The sequence below is a fragment of the Macaca nemestrina genome, chromosome 20 (assembly GCF_043159975.1).
Source record: "Macaca nemestrina isolate mMacNem1 chromosome 20, mMacNem.hap1, whole genome shotgun sequence".
NCBI classification, from domain to species: Eukaryota; Metazoa; Chordata; class Mammalia; order Primates; family Cercopithecidae; genus Macaca; species Macaca nemestrina.
Genome location: NC_092144.1, coordinates 2,237,804 through 2,254,307, shown reverse-complemented (window position 1 = coordinate 2,254,307; position 16,504 = coordinate 2,237,804). Strand labels below are relative to the sequence as shown.

General features: G+C 60.0%; 1 protein-coding gene across 2 annotated transcripts; it reads left to right on the top strand.

Annotated features, from left to right (window-relative positions):
• Window positions 1–8,910: 8,910 nt before the first annotated feature.
• LOC105485761 (DIRAS family GTPase 1) lies at window positions 8,911–15,870 on the top strand. Of its 2 annotated transcripts, none has more exons than XM_071088221.1 (2): window positions 8,911–8,995; window positions 12,377–15,870. In XM_071088221.1, exon 2 carries the CDS (start codon window positions 12,509–12,511, stop codon window positions 13,103–13,105), a length of 597 nt encoding a protein of 198 aa, XP_070944322.1. In that variant the 5' UTR covers window positions 8,911–8,995; window positions 12,377–12,508; the 3' UTR covers window positions 13,106–15,870. The 2 variants fall into 2 exon arrangements, with proteins under 2 accessions (XP_070944322.1, XP_070944321.1); XM_071088220.1 differs by having other exon boundaries at window positions 8,912–8,995; window positions 12,439–15,870.
• The last annotated feature ends 634 nt before the right edge of the window (window positions 15,871–16,504 follow it).

Below are 16,504 nucleotides of genomic sequence, written 5' to 3'. Positions count from 1 at the left end.
CCAGGCCCCCCACATGGGAAGGCTCAGGGTCCCTGTCCCCCAAATCCAGCAGGAACCCACATGGGGCAGAGCACCACCTGCTCCGGGGGTCCCCATCCACCTTCACCCATCACAGCTGGAAGCACAAAGTGGGGCCCTGCCCTTCACCAGCCATCAGCTCCCCAGGGTGGCCTGAGGGACCCCAGCTGTCGACCCCTGCAGGCCCAGCCACCGGCCCCCACAAAGGGTCCCAGGCAGCTTCTTCCCCTTCCCTCCAGAGGAGCCTCCGAGACCACGTTGTCCCCCACCAGCGCTGTGCCATCAGCCACATCTGTCCTCCCGAGGGTGGGAGCTCAGGGCCGGCTCTGCTCCTCTAACCGCAGCAGACCAGAGGCAGCGGCCAGAAAGCAGGACACAGGCGGGGTAGGGGCGAGCAGGCTGTGGCCTCCAGACCCCTCCGTCCCAGAGTCTCGGGAGCACAAAAGGAGCTTTCCTGGGGCCGGCAGGACCCTAAGGCAGCAGGACCCTAAGGCAGCAGGGTATCTCTTGAGCCACTTTTGGTCAGCTTTCACCACTTTGTTTGTTTGTTTGTTTTTGAGATAGAGCCTTGCCCTGTCACGCAGGCTGGAGTGCAATGGCGCGATCTTGGGTCACTGCAACTTGAACCTCCCGGGTTCAAACGATTCTCCTGCCTCAGCCTCTCAAGTAGTTGGGATTACAGGTGCCCGCCACCATGGCCAGCTAAGTTTTGTATTTTTAGTAGAGACAGGGTTTCACCATGGTGGCCAGGCTTGTCTCGAACTCCTGACCTCGTGATCCGCCCACCTCGGCATCCCAAAGTGCTGGGATTACAGGCATGAACCACCACGCCCGACCCACTTTTTTTTTTTTTCAGACAGAGTCTCGCTTTGTCGCCCAGGCTGGAGTGCGGTGGCGCGATCTTGGCTCACTGCAACCTCTGCCTCCTGGGTTCAAGTGATTCTCCTGCCTCAGCCTCCGGAGTAGCAGGGACCATAGGCGTCCGGCACCACGCCCGGCTAATTTTTGTATTTTCAGTAGAGATGGGGTCTCACCATGTTGGTCAGGCTGGTCTCGAACTCCTAAGCTCAGGTGATCCACCCTCCTCGGCCTCCCACAGTGCTGGGATTACAGGCGTGAGCCACCGCGCCTGGCGGCTTTACCCACTTTTGAGGAGGAACCCAGCATATGTCCGTGTTGGGGTAAAGACGTGGCACGGTCATCTCGTCCGTCCTACAGAGTCCAGAGGCACAGGGCTCACTCCCAAGGTCCCTTGGCTGACGGCGGCCGGGTCCGGGCTCCTGTGAGGCAGCCCAGCGACTCTGTCTGCTCTGGCTCTGCCCACAGACACACTGTCATCCAGTGCCAGGAGCCACTGCTTGAGGAAGCCTGGGTTCGTCACTGCCTACAGCCGCAGGCCACTCCTGCCTCAGAACGACGCCACAGCACTGCAGAGCCGGCCAGCTCTGGCTGCGCACGGCCGCCTCCATCTCTACACAACTTTGAGTCGCAGAAGTGTCATGTGACCTGCAGAAGCCAAGGGTCCTCCTCTTTGCGGGTCTCTTTGACTGACTGTGACTCCCAGCCGGGGATCTTCTGCCCCCAGGAGACACCGGGCCTTGTCTGGGGACATCTGTGGTTGTCTTGACTGGGGGTACTCCTGGCATGGAGTGGGTGGAGGCCAGGGATGCTGTTCAGCACCCTGCAGTGTCCAGGACGGCCCCTCCCCAGAGAACGGTTTGGTCCCAATGTCCACAGGGGGAGACACCCAGCCCAACTCATAGGAAGACCCAGGGCAGGTGATGGTGGGCTGTGTAGACCTCCCGTTCACAAGAGAGACGCTGGGAGGAGAGGGGACACCTGCCAACAGTTTCATGTGCTGTGAGAGACCAGGAATAGCTTGGACAGATCGTTCCTGGATAACACAGACAGCTTCCTGTGTAAAAACGAAGCTCCGGCCAGGCGCAGTGGCTCACTCCTGTAATCCCAGCACTTTGGGAGGCTGAGGCGGGCAGACCAGTTGAGCCCACGAGTTGGAGACCAGCCTGACCAACATGGCGAAACTCCATCTCTACTAAAAACACAAAAATTAGCTGGGTGTTGTGACAGGCTCCTGTAATCCCAGCAACTCGGGAGGCTGAGGCAGGAGAATCGCTTGAACCCGGGAGGCAGAGGTTGCAGTGAGCCGAGATCGCCCTACTGCACCCCAGCCTGGGCGACAAGAGCAAGACTCGGTCTCAAACATACACACACGAAAAACCAGAACTCCAAGCGCAGAGCACCCAGTGCCACCTTTGCCCGAATCCAACACCTCTGGCTGGGTCACAGCCACCCCTAGGCTCATGCCTGGCCGGGGGCTTCTCTTGTCTATGACCAGGCAGGTCACAGACGGGAGGGACCCAGGTCAGGCCTAGCCCCTGCCCTGCCGGAAGCAGACCCAGCAGCCCTGTCTAGACCCCAGGTGGGCCCAGGTTTTTCTGTTGGGACAGAGAGGGTGGGCGGGGGTGTGGGCGTCACTCAGCTCTGCAAGCTGGAGAATTGACTTGGGACTTGGGCTCGGGGTCCCTGCTGGGCGCAGGGGCGGGCTCCAGGGGGAAGGAAGCCCCTTGTGGGGTTCTCAGCACAGCCAGCTGGATGGCATCGCCGGATTCCCCCACCTGGATCCGGAGACAAAAGGAGAAAATGACGAGGCGGCGCCCAGGCCCAGCGGGGTTGAGTCAGCCATAATAACAGCCTGTCGGCCCCACGGTGTCTGTTGTTTGTATTTCTGTTGCACAAGTTATTAGCTCGGGGCGGGACGGGGAGGTCGGCGGTGGATGGGACGGTGTCTCCCAGCCCATGGCACCATCAGACTGTCCTGGCCAGCAGCTCCGGACCCGCTGCCCCACTGGGAAGAGGGGGTGCTGTATCCCACCTGTTCCAGCTGCCAGCCTGCCCCCAGCTTGTGCCTTGAGCTGTGTCTGCTTTTGGGACAGAGCCGGTGAGCAGCCTGTCACCGATAAAGACTCCTCAGCCTTCACCTCGATGCTCGGAGGCTGCCCCAGCCTTTCCAGGGTCCACCTGCAGGTGGGAAGGAGGCGGAGGCTCCCGAAAGTAGAGGAGAGGTCTGCCTTTCGAGGGAGGGGCTGCTGCAGGACGTGGGCGCTTGTCTGGAAGACCCCAGAACTCTTCTCCCGGCTGCCGGGTGCTGAGGCCAGACGGGGCTGGAGTGGGAAGGTGCCCCCACCTCTGTCCCTGCCACCCCTCAGGCCTCTGCGGCCACGCACCTGCAGCCCCTCGGAGCAGTGACACAGCTGGCCTCCGTGTCCTGGCTGAGGGTGGAAGTGATGGCGGGTTGCGGTCTTGCAGGGTGAGAATCGGGTTAGACAGGTGAGTGCTTCAGAGCCTGGGAGCTGCACACGGAGGGGAGGGAGTGGCCAGCGCTGTGTCGGGCTTCTCCATGAAGAGGTGAGCGGGCTGGCTGGGCTTCCGTCTGAGCTAGTGGAGGTCCAGCCAGACTCAGGCTAGATGAGCTGGCCCCAAGGACAGGCTTCTGTGCCTCGGCTTTGTGGACATCTGGGGCCATCCTGTGCCTTGTGGGAAGCTGAGCTGCAGCTGGGCTTTGGAGTGGGGCCTGAGAATTTGCATTCCACCAAGTTCCCAGGCAACGCTGGCCATGCTGGGGTGGGCAAAGTTTGAGACCATCCACCCCTCCAGGGTCTCTGCCCCTGGGCACTGTGGACCCAGGGGCCAGATGGTTCTCTGGGATGGGGTTGCCCTGGACACTGCAGGGTGCTGAGCAGCATCCCTGGCCTCCAACCACTCCATGCCAGGAGCACCTGCAGTTGTGAGAACCACAGATGTTCCCATCTAGTGCCCAGTCTCCCCTTGGGACCGAATCACCCCCTGGGTGGGAACCAGTGCCCCAGAACTAAGGCGGCTCACATTCTGGAGAGGGAGCCGACGCCAGCATGTCACGTGGTACCAGGTAGCAATAAATGCCCTGAAAAGAATCAGGACACGATGAGAGACGGCAAAAGGAGATGATTTTAGCTCCGTGGTCAGGAGCGGTCTCTGGGGTGACATGCAGGGGACTGGAGGAAGTGAGTGAGGAGGAGATGGGGGAGAGACAGCGTGTCTGGCTGAGGGAGCAGCATGTGCAAAGGTCCTGGGGCCTCTCTGTAGTTCTCAGCCTTTTTTCTCTGATGACCAGAGTGGCTGCTTCTCTCTAAGAAGACCCAGGTGTTACTGGAGCTTACCCTGCCAATGGTAAAGACTCAGTAACCCCACTCCTTAGAGGTGGTGATGAAACGGCACCCCAGCCAGGCACGGTGGCTCACACCTGTAATCCCAGCTCTTTGGGAGGCCGAGGCGGACGGATCACCTGAGGTCAGGAGTTCCAGACCAGCCTGGGCAACATGGTGAAACCCCATCTCTACTAAAAGTATAAAAATTAGCCGGGTGTGGCGGTGGGCACCTGTAATCCAGCTACTAGGGAGGCTGAGGCAGGGGAGTTGCTTGAACCCAGGAGGTGGAGGTTGCAGTGAGCCGAGATCACACTACTGCACTCCAGTCTGGGTGACAGAGTGAGACTCTGTCTAAAAAACAAAAACAAAAACAAAAACCCATAGCACTCGGATGTTAGAGAGGAACCCAGTGCTGACTCTAGGAGCCAGGCAGGGTGAGGCGTGGCATGGGGGCTGGGGGAGCAGCGGTGAGCAGCTCTGCAGATGCCGACAGGAAAAAAAAAAAAAAAAAAAAAAGGGGGGGTGGAGACTTGAGGATGCCAGCCCGTTCATCTTTGAAGGCAAACTGGTTTTTGACAAATCGTCTTTGTTGTATCTTAAAATATTGATGCCACCAGCCTCGACAATATAGTAAGACCCTATCTCTACAGATTTTTTTTTTTTTTTTGAGTCTTGCTCTGTCACCCAGGCTGGAGTACAATGGCACGGTCTCAGCTCACTGCAACCTCTGCCTCCCAGGTTCAAGCGATTCTCCTGCCTCAGCTTCCTGAATAGCTGGGTTTACAGGTGCCTACCACCATGCCCGGCTAATTTTTGTATTTTTAGTAGAGATGGAGTTTCACCATGTTGGTCAGGCTGGTCTCGAACTCCTGACCTCGTGATCAGCCCACCTCAAAGTGCTGACCTCTTGATCAGCCTCTCAAAGTACTAGGATTATAGGCGTGAGCCACTGTGTCCAGCCCAGAACTTTTTTTCTTTTTGTCTTTTAAGATAGAGTCTTGCTCTGTTGCCCAGGCTGGAGTACAGTGGTGTGATCTCAGCTCACTGCAACCTCCGCCTCCCAGGTTCAAGTGATTCTCCTGCCTCAGCCTCCTGAGTAGCTGGGATTACAGGCGCCTGCCACCACGTTTGGCTAACTTTTTATATTTTTAGTAGAGAAGGGGTTTCACCATGTTGGCCAGGCTGGTCTTGAACTCCTGACCTCAAGTGATCTGCCCACCTCAGCCTCCCAAAGTGCAGGGATTACAGGCATGAGCCATTGTGCCCAGCCCAGAAACATTTTTAAAAATTAGCTGGGCCTGGTGGTGCGTACCTGTAGTCCCAGCTACTCAGGAGGTTGAGGAGGAAGGATTGCTTGAGCCCAGAAGGTCAAGGCTGCGGTGAGCTGTGACCTCACCACTGCACTCCAGCCTGGGTGACAGAGTGAGACCCTGTCTCGATAGATGTAAATAGATAGATAGATAGATAGATAGATAGATAGATAGATAGATAATTGATAGATAATGATTAATAGATGACAGATGATTGATAGACAATAGGTAAATGATTAATAGATGATAGATGATTGATTATTGATAGGTGATAGATGATCGGTAGATTATTGTTAGATGATAGATGATTGATTGATTGATAGATGACAGATCGATGATTGATAGATGATAGATAGATAGATGATAGATTGATTGATTGACAGATGCTAAACTTGAAAAGCAACTGTGTGGCTGAGCCTCCAGGGACTCTTCCCCCTGAGGCCAGGATGTGCAAACTCAGCTTTGCCCACATGGTCCAGAGACCACTGAAGAGAGCCGAGGACCGGACCCTACTGCCCTCCTCTCCAATGGCTAGCTGGGGCTCAGTGAGGCCCGTGCGGCCCTGGCCAGGGCAGCAGGGTGAGGACAGGGGCCGTGGAGCTGCAGGGCCGGCTGAGGAGCTGGACGTTTCAGATGAACGCCATCCCTTGCTATTCTGTTGAAAGGAGATCTGTAAGGCAGGACAGGCCCACTGTCCCCGGGACAGGACTCCAGATAGCCAGGGACAGGGCAAGAGGATCACAAGGGGGTGGCCGTCCATCCCCAGAAGGCTGGGCTGTGGCTTCAGAGCCTGATGGATCTGGACGGGCCTCTTCCCCACTGGGCCACCATGGGCGAGCCGCTTCCGTTCTCTGAGCAGCAGTTTCCAGACGGGAGCAGGGACAGTGGCCTCGTACAGACGGCTGAGGGCCCAGCACCCACTACACTGGCACTCTGTGTTTGCGGGATCCATGCAGACTCCCCCGGTTTCACCCTGGGGACTCAGCGTGGACGCCTGTGGATCCCGCCCAGCTCGGGAGCTGGAGAGGTTGACGGGTCCTCTTCTCCTTGGCAAAGATGCAGCCGGCCTCAGTCCTCCTCGCCCACCTCTGTGCCTCTCAGGACACCCAGGGACTCTCCAAACAGGGACTCGGGTAGGAGAGGCAGCAGGGAACCCAGGAAACTCCAGTGCCAGTCCCGGCTTGCTCAGCGCCCCAGTGTGCAAGTGCCCTGGCCCCTGAGATTTGGATCATGCACCTTTCCAAGGAGAGGCAGAGCTGGGGCGCCCACCCACCGCCACTCACAAAGGCCAGGACGAACGCTCTGCTTCCTGGCCCGCCATGGGGGAGAGGCTCCTGCGGTCCTAGTTTGGGTGCTCGGGTCAGGGGTGGAGCCTCTGTTCCCCAGGGACAGTGAGGAGGGGAACAGGGCCTGGCCTCGCCAGCTCACTCGGCCCACAGCCTGGCCTGGGAGCTATAAATAGCAGCCGCAGCATGGAGTTACTGCCCTGCCCACTCTCCTACCTATGAGTCAGCCTGCCCCGGCCTGAGCTGGTGCCCGGAGGAGCCAGGGAGCCAGCCCAACGCCCTGCCCCACGCTGGCGGGTCACTCAGGAGACGAAGGCAGGCAGGCAGACTGGGAAGGGGCAGGGCTGCGGTCTGAGTGCTTGGGTGCCCAGCAGCCCCGTGTAGGTGGGCACCCTGCCCGTGTGTTCCCAGCAACCCTACAGGCGGGCAACAGTGACGTCACTGACAGATGGGGGAACCGAGGCTTGGAGAAGGCACTTCCCTGCGGGCAGCCATGTAGAGCAGAAGCTGGGATTTGTCTGCCTCGGGGCTGTCTCCATCTCCTGCTGAGGGCACCCCCAGATGAGGGTCAGGGGCCGGGCCATGCTCTGAGGTGCTCCCACAGGGCTGGGGTCAGGGCAGGAGGGAGGTGCACACCAGGAGCACTCAGGCCAGGCCATGGATGCCAGGCTGAGAAGCTGGACCTTGACCTGGGAGAAGGGAGCCATGGGTGGCGTTAGAGCAGGGGAGGCCCATGTCCCAGTTGGAGCGTTGAGTGGCAGAGTAGGAGGGCTGCAGAGCGGGGGTCTAGAGGCCAGGAGGGAGAGTGGGGTCAAGTCAGGGAGAAGCAGAGTACCAAAGTCATACGAACCTCAGTGCCCCGGCCTCAGTGGCAACAGGAGACGGGACTGAGTGGTCTTGGGGGCAGTGCCAAGTCTCTGCAGAGGCAGAAGGGCCCACCTCATCCAGGGCCATGGAAATGGTGGCCATGGAGAACCCAGGAGCTGAGTGCCAAGGGCTTCCCGGGGCTGCAGCACCTGCTCACAGGCCTGGTGACGGGGAGCTCACCACCTTCCAGACCAGCCTCACACCCACTGACCACTCTGACTCGGGAGAGTCCCCTGTGGGTCCGAGAGTTGGCCTCTCCACCAAGGGGCGCCTTCCTCTAACAGCCTTGCGGCCTGGGACTGTCCCACACTCACACTCACCCGTGAGTGCACCTTCTGACCTGGTCACTGGACCCCAAAGTCCAGTCTCCTCTGGGATCTGCCCGATGAGGCCAAAAGGAACCTCAGCCTCCAGGTCTCCAAAATGGAGGAGGAGTCACGGTCTCGTGGATACACAGACGCCATCAGGAAAGCCAGTGCTCCCCTAAGACGCCTCCTGTTGGGGGAACACAAACATATTCCTAACCCAAAACCGCAAACCCATTCTCTGCAGAGTAGCACCAGCCCCCTTTGCTCATCCCCCACCTCCCTAGGCCCGACTGCCACGGGCTGCCTCCCAATCCACAAAACCAGCCCTACTGAGTGCTAAGTCCACTTCTACCCCCATCCCGCCCCTGCCCAGGCCCCTGGGATGGGTGGGCCTCCAGGTGCACCCCACTGACCTGAACCCTCCCACCTCTGCCCGCTTCTAAACCTGTTCATTGAGTGTTGGTTATCGACGTACTCAATTCACAACGCACCCCTCTGGTTCCCTGCCCTGCGTGTGACCGGGCCCCAGCCGGCCTCAGGGGCCCCATTCTGCACCCCCTTTATCCGTATTTCTGCCAAAGCCCCCCACCCCCGGCTGGAGTCTGCTCCTCCCGAGCCGGGCTCCTGGCCCCCACTCGGGGTTTCCCGGGAAGCGGCCCCACGCTCCCATCCCGAGGGAGGGCGCGCGCAGGTGGCCACGTGGCAAGGCGGGGGTCCCGGATCCTGGCGATCTCCCCCACCCCGGGCGCGGGCAGGGGTGCCGTGGGGGTGGCGGTCCGGGGTCCCTCGTGGGCCGGCGGTGACCTTGGCCAGGCGGCGCGCGGGCCCCGTGGGCGCGGGTCCCCGGGGCGGGGCGGGGCGGGGCGGAGCGCGGGGCCGGGCGGGCGGGGACGGCGCGGGCGCGACTGCGGCGGCTCGGGCGGGCGGGGGGCGGCGGCGCCAGCGGACACCGGAGCGGGCAGGAGCAGCGGCCGCGGCGCCGCAGGGACCAGCGGGCCCAGGTAGGCGGCCCGGGGCGGGGCGGGGGTCCCTGCGCAGCCCCCCGCCGGCCGTCCTCCCCGCCGCGCGTCCCTCCTTTGTCCCGGCCCCACCCTCCCGGGCCTCGGGGCCGGGCCCTTCCCCGCCTGGCTCCAGGGCCCCTGGCCGGGCGCCCCCGGTCCCATCCCGCCAGCCCAGCCGGCCCCTCCGCGGCTCACCTTGGACAGCTCCCGGCCGCCTCCCCTCCCCCACCCGGAGGGCGCCCCCCTGCCGAGCCCGCCCCACCGAGGCCCACCCCGCCGCCCCTCTCCGCATTGGTCCCCTCGGGCAGGGCCTCCTCCCTCCTGCAGCTGCCCACTTCGCCCTCCGCCCCGCTGCCCAGCCAAGCCCCTCCCTCCGCGCCCCTTCCCGGGGTGGGCTCCTCCTCTCCACCACTGAGGTCCTCCTGAGTCAAGGGGCGCCCCTGGCCTGGCCCCGCACTGTGCCTCTGCGCCCTCGGCCCCCTAGAGCAGGCCCTCTCTCCGTCAGACCCCTCACCGGTCAGGCGGCCCCGGGTCAGACCCCCGCCCCACCCTTGGTCAGGCGTGACCCCTGCCAGACCCCTGTGTCGCGGCTTTCTCTGCTTTCCTGACCCTGAGCTTGCTTTGACACCCCCGTCCCCACCAACCATGCCGTGTCCGGCCAGGAGCCGGGCTTCAGGGACCCAGGGCTGGGGTACATTGGCCCTGCCTGGCTGTCCGTGGGTGGGCTGCCCGGCACAGGCGGGAAACCCCGGGAGTGTAGCCAAGCAGGGTGGGCTTCCAGCCCAGCTATGCGCCTCCACCCCCCTGCTCTGTGACCTTGAGCCAGCCCCTCCTGCTCCCGCCTCAGTGCCCACGACCCCCTCCCTCCACCCGCATCCCCCAGGAGGAGGAGGTGGGAAGCCGCGTGGGCTTCGTGGGCTTCAGGGCTCTTGAGTGCAAGCGCCTTCCTAGTCAGGGATTCCAGACCCAGCGGGGCTACTCGGGGAGGACAGTGCTGCTGATGGGGGCTGGAGCTTCAGCGCCCACAGCAAGGCAAAGGCTGGGTCTGGGTCCACAGAACCCATGGCCGTTAGGACCCCAGGCCCATCTTGGTGGCATCTTTCTGCACAGCAGCATGCCTGCCTCTCAGGGCGCCCACCCAGGAAAGGGCAGGGTCTGCAGCGCAGGCCGCCTCCCCCCAGCCACCAGCACCCCCAGCCTCCTCCGAATGTCCAGAATTACTATGCATGTAGTCCACACACCCGGCAGCCAATCACATGAGTTGGCATTGCCGAGGCGCCCAGAAGTTTGCCTGGCTCATCACAACTGGGGACTGTGTCAGCTGGCGCTTTCATCATCCTGTTTTCTTTTTCTGGCAAATCTGTTACCCTTGATAATCCAGAAGGTGCCTTTGCAACCAACTGGCACGGCCAAGTGCTCTGCCTACCGGCCCCGAGCCCTTGTGATTGTGATCACTGTGGTGATCGGAGTCTCTGCTGGACGGGGCACTGCCTGGGACCTTTCTCCACCTTGTCACCTTACTTGTCCCAACAGTGGCTCGCATTTCACAGAAGAGAGAACGGAGGCTTGGGGACTTGAATGTGCCTGTTTAGGTTCAAACCACTGGCTCCCGGGGAACCTCTGGACCCTCCCCATAAACACACCCCCACCCCAAGTGCAACAGCAAGTAGGAACTGGTGCCTCCTTCTCTCCCACTGTAGACCCCCTTGCTGGGGGACTCCCCATCCCCATCCCAGAGACTGGAAGGAGGAAGGGGAGGGGAGGACATAAATTCTGGAGATAAGCCACCTGCCCTTCCCCCAGGGTTCTCTCCCCACCTCCGTCCTTTCAGGATCCGCTGTGCTGTGTGACTTCCTCAGGCTGCTGGACCTCTCTGAGCCCAAGAGAGAAGAGAGAGGCCAAAAGGACCCCCTCCCAGGAAACGCTATTCCTAAGGATCCATCAGACCTGAACGGGAAGGCCTAGGGCATGCCAGGCCATAGTTTGATTTTATAATTTAGGAAGCGGGGATTTTCCCATTCAGCTTCTGGTTGTGTATGTTTGTGTCCCACCTGGGCTGCAAGACCCTGCCTCCCGGGGTGGCTATTGGAAATTGGTGCCCTGATTTGCAAATTGTGGTTCTCAGACTCCCAGCCTCAGGATCCCATTTATGGGAGGTGAGGAGAGCAGCCTTAAAATACAAGTTCCAGCTGGACTCGGTGGCTCACGCCTGTAATCCCAGCACTTTGGGAGGCTGAGGCGGGAGGATCACCTGAGGTCAGGAGTTCAAGACCAGCCTGGCCAACATGGCGAAACCCCGTCTCTACTAAAAATACAAAAATTAGCCGGGTGTGGTGGTGCGTGCCTGTAGTCCCAGTTACTCTGGAGGCTGAGGCAGGAGAATTACCTGAACCGAGAAGGCAGAGGTTACAGTGAGCCGAGATTGCACCGCTGAACTCCAGCCTGGGCAACAGAAGGAGACTTGGTCTTAAAAAAAAATAAGAAGAAGGCCAGGTGCGGTAGCTCACGCCTGTAACCCCAGCACTTTGGGAGGCCGAGGTGGGCAGATCACCTGAGGTCAGGAGTTCGAGACCTGCCTGACCAACATGGACAAACCCCGTCTCTACTAAAAATATAGAATTAGCCAGGCGTGGTGGCGCATGCCTGTAGTCCCAGCTGCTTGGGAAGCTGAGGCAGGAGAATAGCTTGAACCCGGGAGGCGGAAGTTGCGGTGAGCCGAGATTGAGCCACTGCACTCCAGCCTGGGCAGCAAGAGCGAAACTCTGTCTAAAAATAAATAAATAAATAAATAAGAAGAATAAAATAAAATACAAGTTTCCAGGGCTGTTGCCCTGGCCGACTGATTCATCATACCTAGGGCTGCAGCCCTGACACATGCATCTTAAACACAGCACCATGTGCGTTTTCCACGAGGGTTAGCCATCTCTTGGGTGGGGGAAGAGCAGGGGACCCATGGTTGTTGGAGACGGGCACCGTTTGATCCACCAAACAGGCTCAGGGTGGCACAATGGCTCAGCAAGGCCTCAGAGTCAGGCAGGTGTGGAGCGAGAGGTGGAAGGCAGACCTGCTAGCTTTCAGGGGCCCCTGCCACGCTGGGAAGAGAGGAGGAAGCCTGCACAGCCTGGAAGGGACACCCGCACCAGGGCAAGGAGTTTCGTGGGCATCCCGGCATCTCTCACGCCTCTCCTAGCTCAGCGCCCCCCGGGGAAGCTCAGGCCCCAGATTTGGTTAGGGAGGAGTAAGCAAAGGGTGTTGGCTGTGTGCCCACCTGCGGGACAGAACTGCAAAGTCAGCCACGGCAAGCAGATGGGCCTTTTCGGGAGGCAGGAGGCACAGCAGCCACCTCCTCTGAGAAGCCGCCCTGTCTGCCTCTCTCCCTAGGGCGTGGGGCTGTCCCCTCCAGCCTGGGTGGCCTTTGACGTCTGACCCTCCTCTCCGCACAGGCTCGGTCTGGGGTTCTTGCAGCCGGCACCAGACCCTCCCAGGCCCGGCCCCCCACCCGCCGCGGGGAAGATGCCCGAACAGAGCAATGACTACCGCGTGGTGGTGTTTGGGGCGGGCGGCGTGGGCAAGAGCTCACTGGTGCTGCGTTTCGTGAAGGGCACGTTCCGCGACACGTACATCCCCACCATCGAGGACACCTACCGGCAGGTGATCAGCTGCGACAAGAGCGTGTGCACGCTGCAGATCACAGACACCACCGGCAGCCACCAGTTCCCGGCCATGCAGCGCTTGTCCATCTCTAAGGGCCACGCCTTCATCCTGGTGTTCTCGGTCACCAGCAAGCAGTCGCTGGAGGAGCTGGGGCCCATCTACAAGCTCATCGTGCAGATCAAGGGCAGCGTGGAGGACATCCCCGTGATGCTCGTGGGCAACAAGTGCGACGAGACGCAGCGGGAGGTGGACACGCGCGAGGCGCAGGCGGTGGCCCAGGAGTGGAAGTGCGCCTTCATGGAGACCTCGGCCAAGATGAACTACAACGTCAAGGAGCTCTTCCAGGAGCTGCTGACGCTGGAGACCCGCCGGAACATGAGCCTCAACATCGACGGCAAGCGCTCCGGGAAGCAGAAGAGGACAGACCGCGTCAAGGGCAAATGCACCCTCATGTGAGCCCGGAACGCCCACCTGCCCGCCGCCCACCCCCACTGGCCCCGGCCCCCGCTGCCTCCCCCAACAATGACACCCTCCTCGGCCTCCTCCTCTTCTCTCATCCTTCCTCCAACACCTCGGCTGGGGAAACCGAGGCCACCACCTCTCCGCTGCCCCTGCCCATCCCGAGGCAGGGCTGGGGCTCTTCTTCCTCCCCCGCTCTCTTTCCACCCTCCTGTTCTGTCTGTACCCGCCCCCCAAAACCAAGAGCTGGAGGTGGCCCCCCTTGTCCTGCAGATGGGAAAACAGGACGGGGAGCTGGCAAGAGGAGCTGCTTGTTCCCGCCGGGATCAGAGGAGGCTGCGTTTCCCCATCTCCATCTCTTTCCCTGGGGTGTCCCCAGCCAGACCTGCGCGTCCTGTCCCTCACATTTGATCACTGTGACCTTCCGGGGGAGGGGGGAGTTGAAAATGCACATCAGCCTCAGATATTTTTTTCTTTTTTTCTCCTGTTTGGTGTTAATATACATCCAACCCCACCCGGCCCCTCACGACCTCTGATCTGTGCCCCTCCTCCGGTCCCAGAATGCCGCTCTCTCCTGTCTTCACACCGGGGTGTGGGGCCCGCGGGATGGGCCTCAGGCCACCAGGCAATAACCACAGGGCCTGCAGCAGTGCCCCTGCCAGCCCCGAGTCCCACCCCCGGGGACCGGCCACATCCACAGCACAACTGCCCGGTCGGAGACGCACCATGAACGTAGAAGGGCTTCCCAGACACCGTCCACCCGGGGACCCGTCTCTTCCACCAAGACAGAGACGTTAGCAACGCATGGTGGGTGGGGACCTGGGATGCTCAGGAGGGGGTGCCCAGGGCCCTGGCCAGAGAGACATCAATTACACCCCGGTAGAGGGACAGCCGATAGGACCCAGCACCAGCAGGATCCGAGGGGCCTCCAGGCAGAGGTCTGCCCCGCCCACTTCCTCCCCACCACCTGTGTCCCAGAGAGCAGGGCCCACCCGGGAAGGTGGCGTCCTGGAGTCAGGTGTATCTGCAGCCATGAGGTTCTCGGTGTTTTTGTGAGAGAGTCTGAGTGACACCACACTCACGTGACCCCACAGGGTTGTGTCCAACATTCACGGAAGTGACTATGGAACGGTGTATGCGGTGTATTTGTGCAACCTGGGGTGCGTGGATGGGTGACTTGTATCTAAGTGCATCTGTGTGTATACCTGTGTGTGTCTGTCTGGGATGGTATGTTTTCGTGGCAGTCTGTGTGTGTAATAGTGGTGTAGGGTCTATAGAGAGGTGGGTAGTTGTAGATACCTGTGTATGGTTGTCAACAAGACCGGGTATTTGTGATGTGTCTGTGTGAATCTTTGTGCCTGTATGAGCATGACTATATTTTGCGGGAGTGGGTGATATGGTTTTTCTGAGAGTATTTATCTGTAAATATGTTTGTCCTGATTGAGGGACACGATCTCTGTTCCACTCGATAGCAACATGACTCTCTAGCAATGTGACTTTTGGTCCCAAATCTGTATCAGTTGGATATTGCTGTGTAACCAATGACCACAAATGGAGCAACCAGAAACAACACACGTTTATTATCTCATAGATTCTGCAGGTCAGAGCCTGTGTGCAGGTTCGCTGGGTCCTCTACTCGGGATCTCAGGAGGCTGCAATCAAAGCATTGGCCAGGCAGAGGTCTCATCTGAAGGCCTGATCGGGGAAGGATTTGCTTCTTCCAAGCTCATGTGGTTGTTGCAGCGTTCAGTTCCTTGCTGTTGCAGGACTGAGGGCCTCAGTTCCTCACTGGCTATTGGCTGGAAGCTGCTCTTTGTTCTGTGCCATGTGGGTCTCTCCATAGTGGGGCTTTGGAGCACAGCAGCTAAGTCAGCGAGGGAAGGTGAAATGGAGGTGTTGATCTTATTGGGTGTGAGGAAGCAGCGTGTGTGTGTGTGTGTGCGCGTGCACGCTTTTGTACACTGAGAGAGAGAGAGAGAGAGATTGCACGCATGTGTCTCTGTAGTCATGTGGCCAGGTGGGACTATGTAGATAACGTATTGCTCATGTCTGATTTGGTACATGGGACTATGTAGATAACAGATTGCTCGTGTCTGATTTGGTACATGGGACGATGTAGATAACATGTTGCTCGTGTCTGATTTGGTACAAGCATGTTTGTTTTCCTCTGTGTTCATGTGTGTGTTTACTCAACAAATGTTTACTGGACACACTCAGAGAGAGGGAGTGTGCATACTTGTGTGTGTGTTGCTATCCAGCACCTGGACTGGGCTCCCAGAAGAGCTGGCATTGTGTCTGAGCAGAGCGGGGTCCCCCTAAAACTTGGGCTGTCCCAGGGCCCACCAGCAGCTGACATTGCCTCCTCTCCTGTCCTGGCAGTAGCTTCTGGGCTCTGAAGGTGCCGGAGAGAGTGAGGCTGGGCAGGGGTCTGCAGCCCTTTCTCAGGGACACACCCTGATAGCACAATCTCCCTGGGGCCCTGCCCACCTCCAGGCCTCTCCCACCCCAGACCCTGCCCCGACCCTGGGGAGAGAGGGGATCTGCAATAGGAGGGGGCCTGAGCCTGCCCTGGCTGCTGGCCCATACTGCCTGGGCACCCCTGGTGCTGAGGACTGTGCCAGGCCATGCTTGCTGTGACTCCGCCCCCACCCCCTCTCCCCCCGCATGTGGGTGTCCCCACTCCCCCATTGTGGGGTCTGTGTAGCCTTCGCTCTAGACATAGTCTTCCTGCAATAAAAAAGTGGATCCTGCATTTCCCACCAGCATGGTGCCCGTCTCTGTGGTGGGGGTGGGGTGTCAGCTCACCACCTGCAAAGAATCAGGAAGTGTGGGGAGGTGCAGGATGGGGTGAAGGGTGGAGGAGGTGATGGGTGTAGGAAGTGAGGGATGGGGTGAAGGGTGGAGGTGAAGGGTGTAGGAAGTGAGGGGTGGGATGAAGGGTGGAGGAGGCGATGGGTGTAGGAAGTGAGGGATGGGATGAAGGATGGAGGAGGTGAAGGATGTAGGAAGTGAGGGATGGGGTGAAGGGTGGAGGAGGTGATGGGCATAGGAAGTGAGGGATGGGATGAAGGATGGAGGAGGTGAAGGGTGTAGGAAGTGAGGGATGGGATGAAGGGTGGAGAAGGTGATGGGTGTAGGAAGTGAGGGATGGGGTGAAGGGTGGAGGAGGTGAAGGGTGTAGGAAGTGAGGGATGGGGTGAAGGGTGGAGGAGGTGAAGGGTGTAGGAAGTGAGGGATGGGGTGAAGGGTGGAGGAGGTGATGGGTGTAGGAAGTGAGGGATGGGATGAAGGGTGGAGGAGGTGATGGGTGTAGGAAGTGAGGGATGGGGTGAAGGGTGGAGGAGGTGATGGGTGTAGGAAGTGAGGGATGGGGTGAAGGGTGGAGGAGGTGAAGGG

What these genes read in the sequence shown, in the direction of transcription:
- LOC105485761 (XM_071088221.1), top strand. Translation starts at nt 12,509, where the DNA reads ATGCCCGAACAGAGCAATGACTACCGCGTGGTGGTGTTTGGGGCGGGC.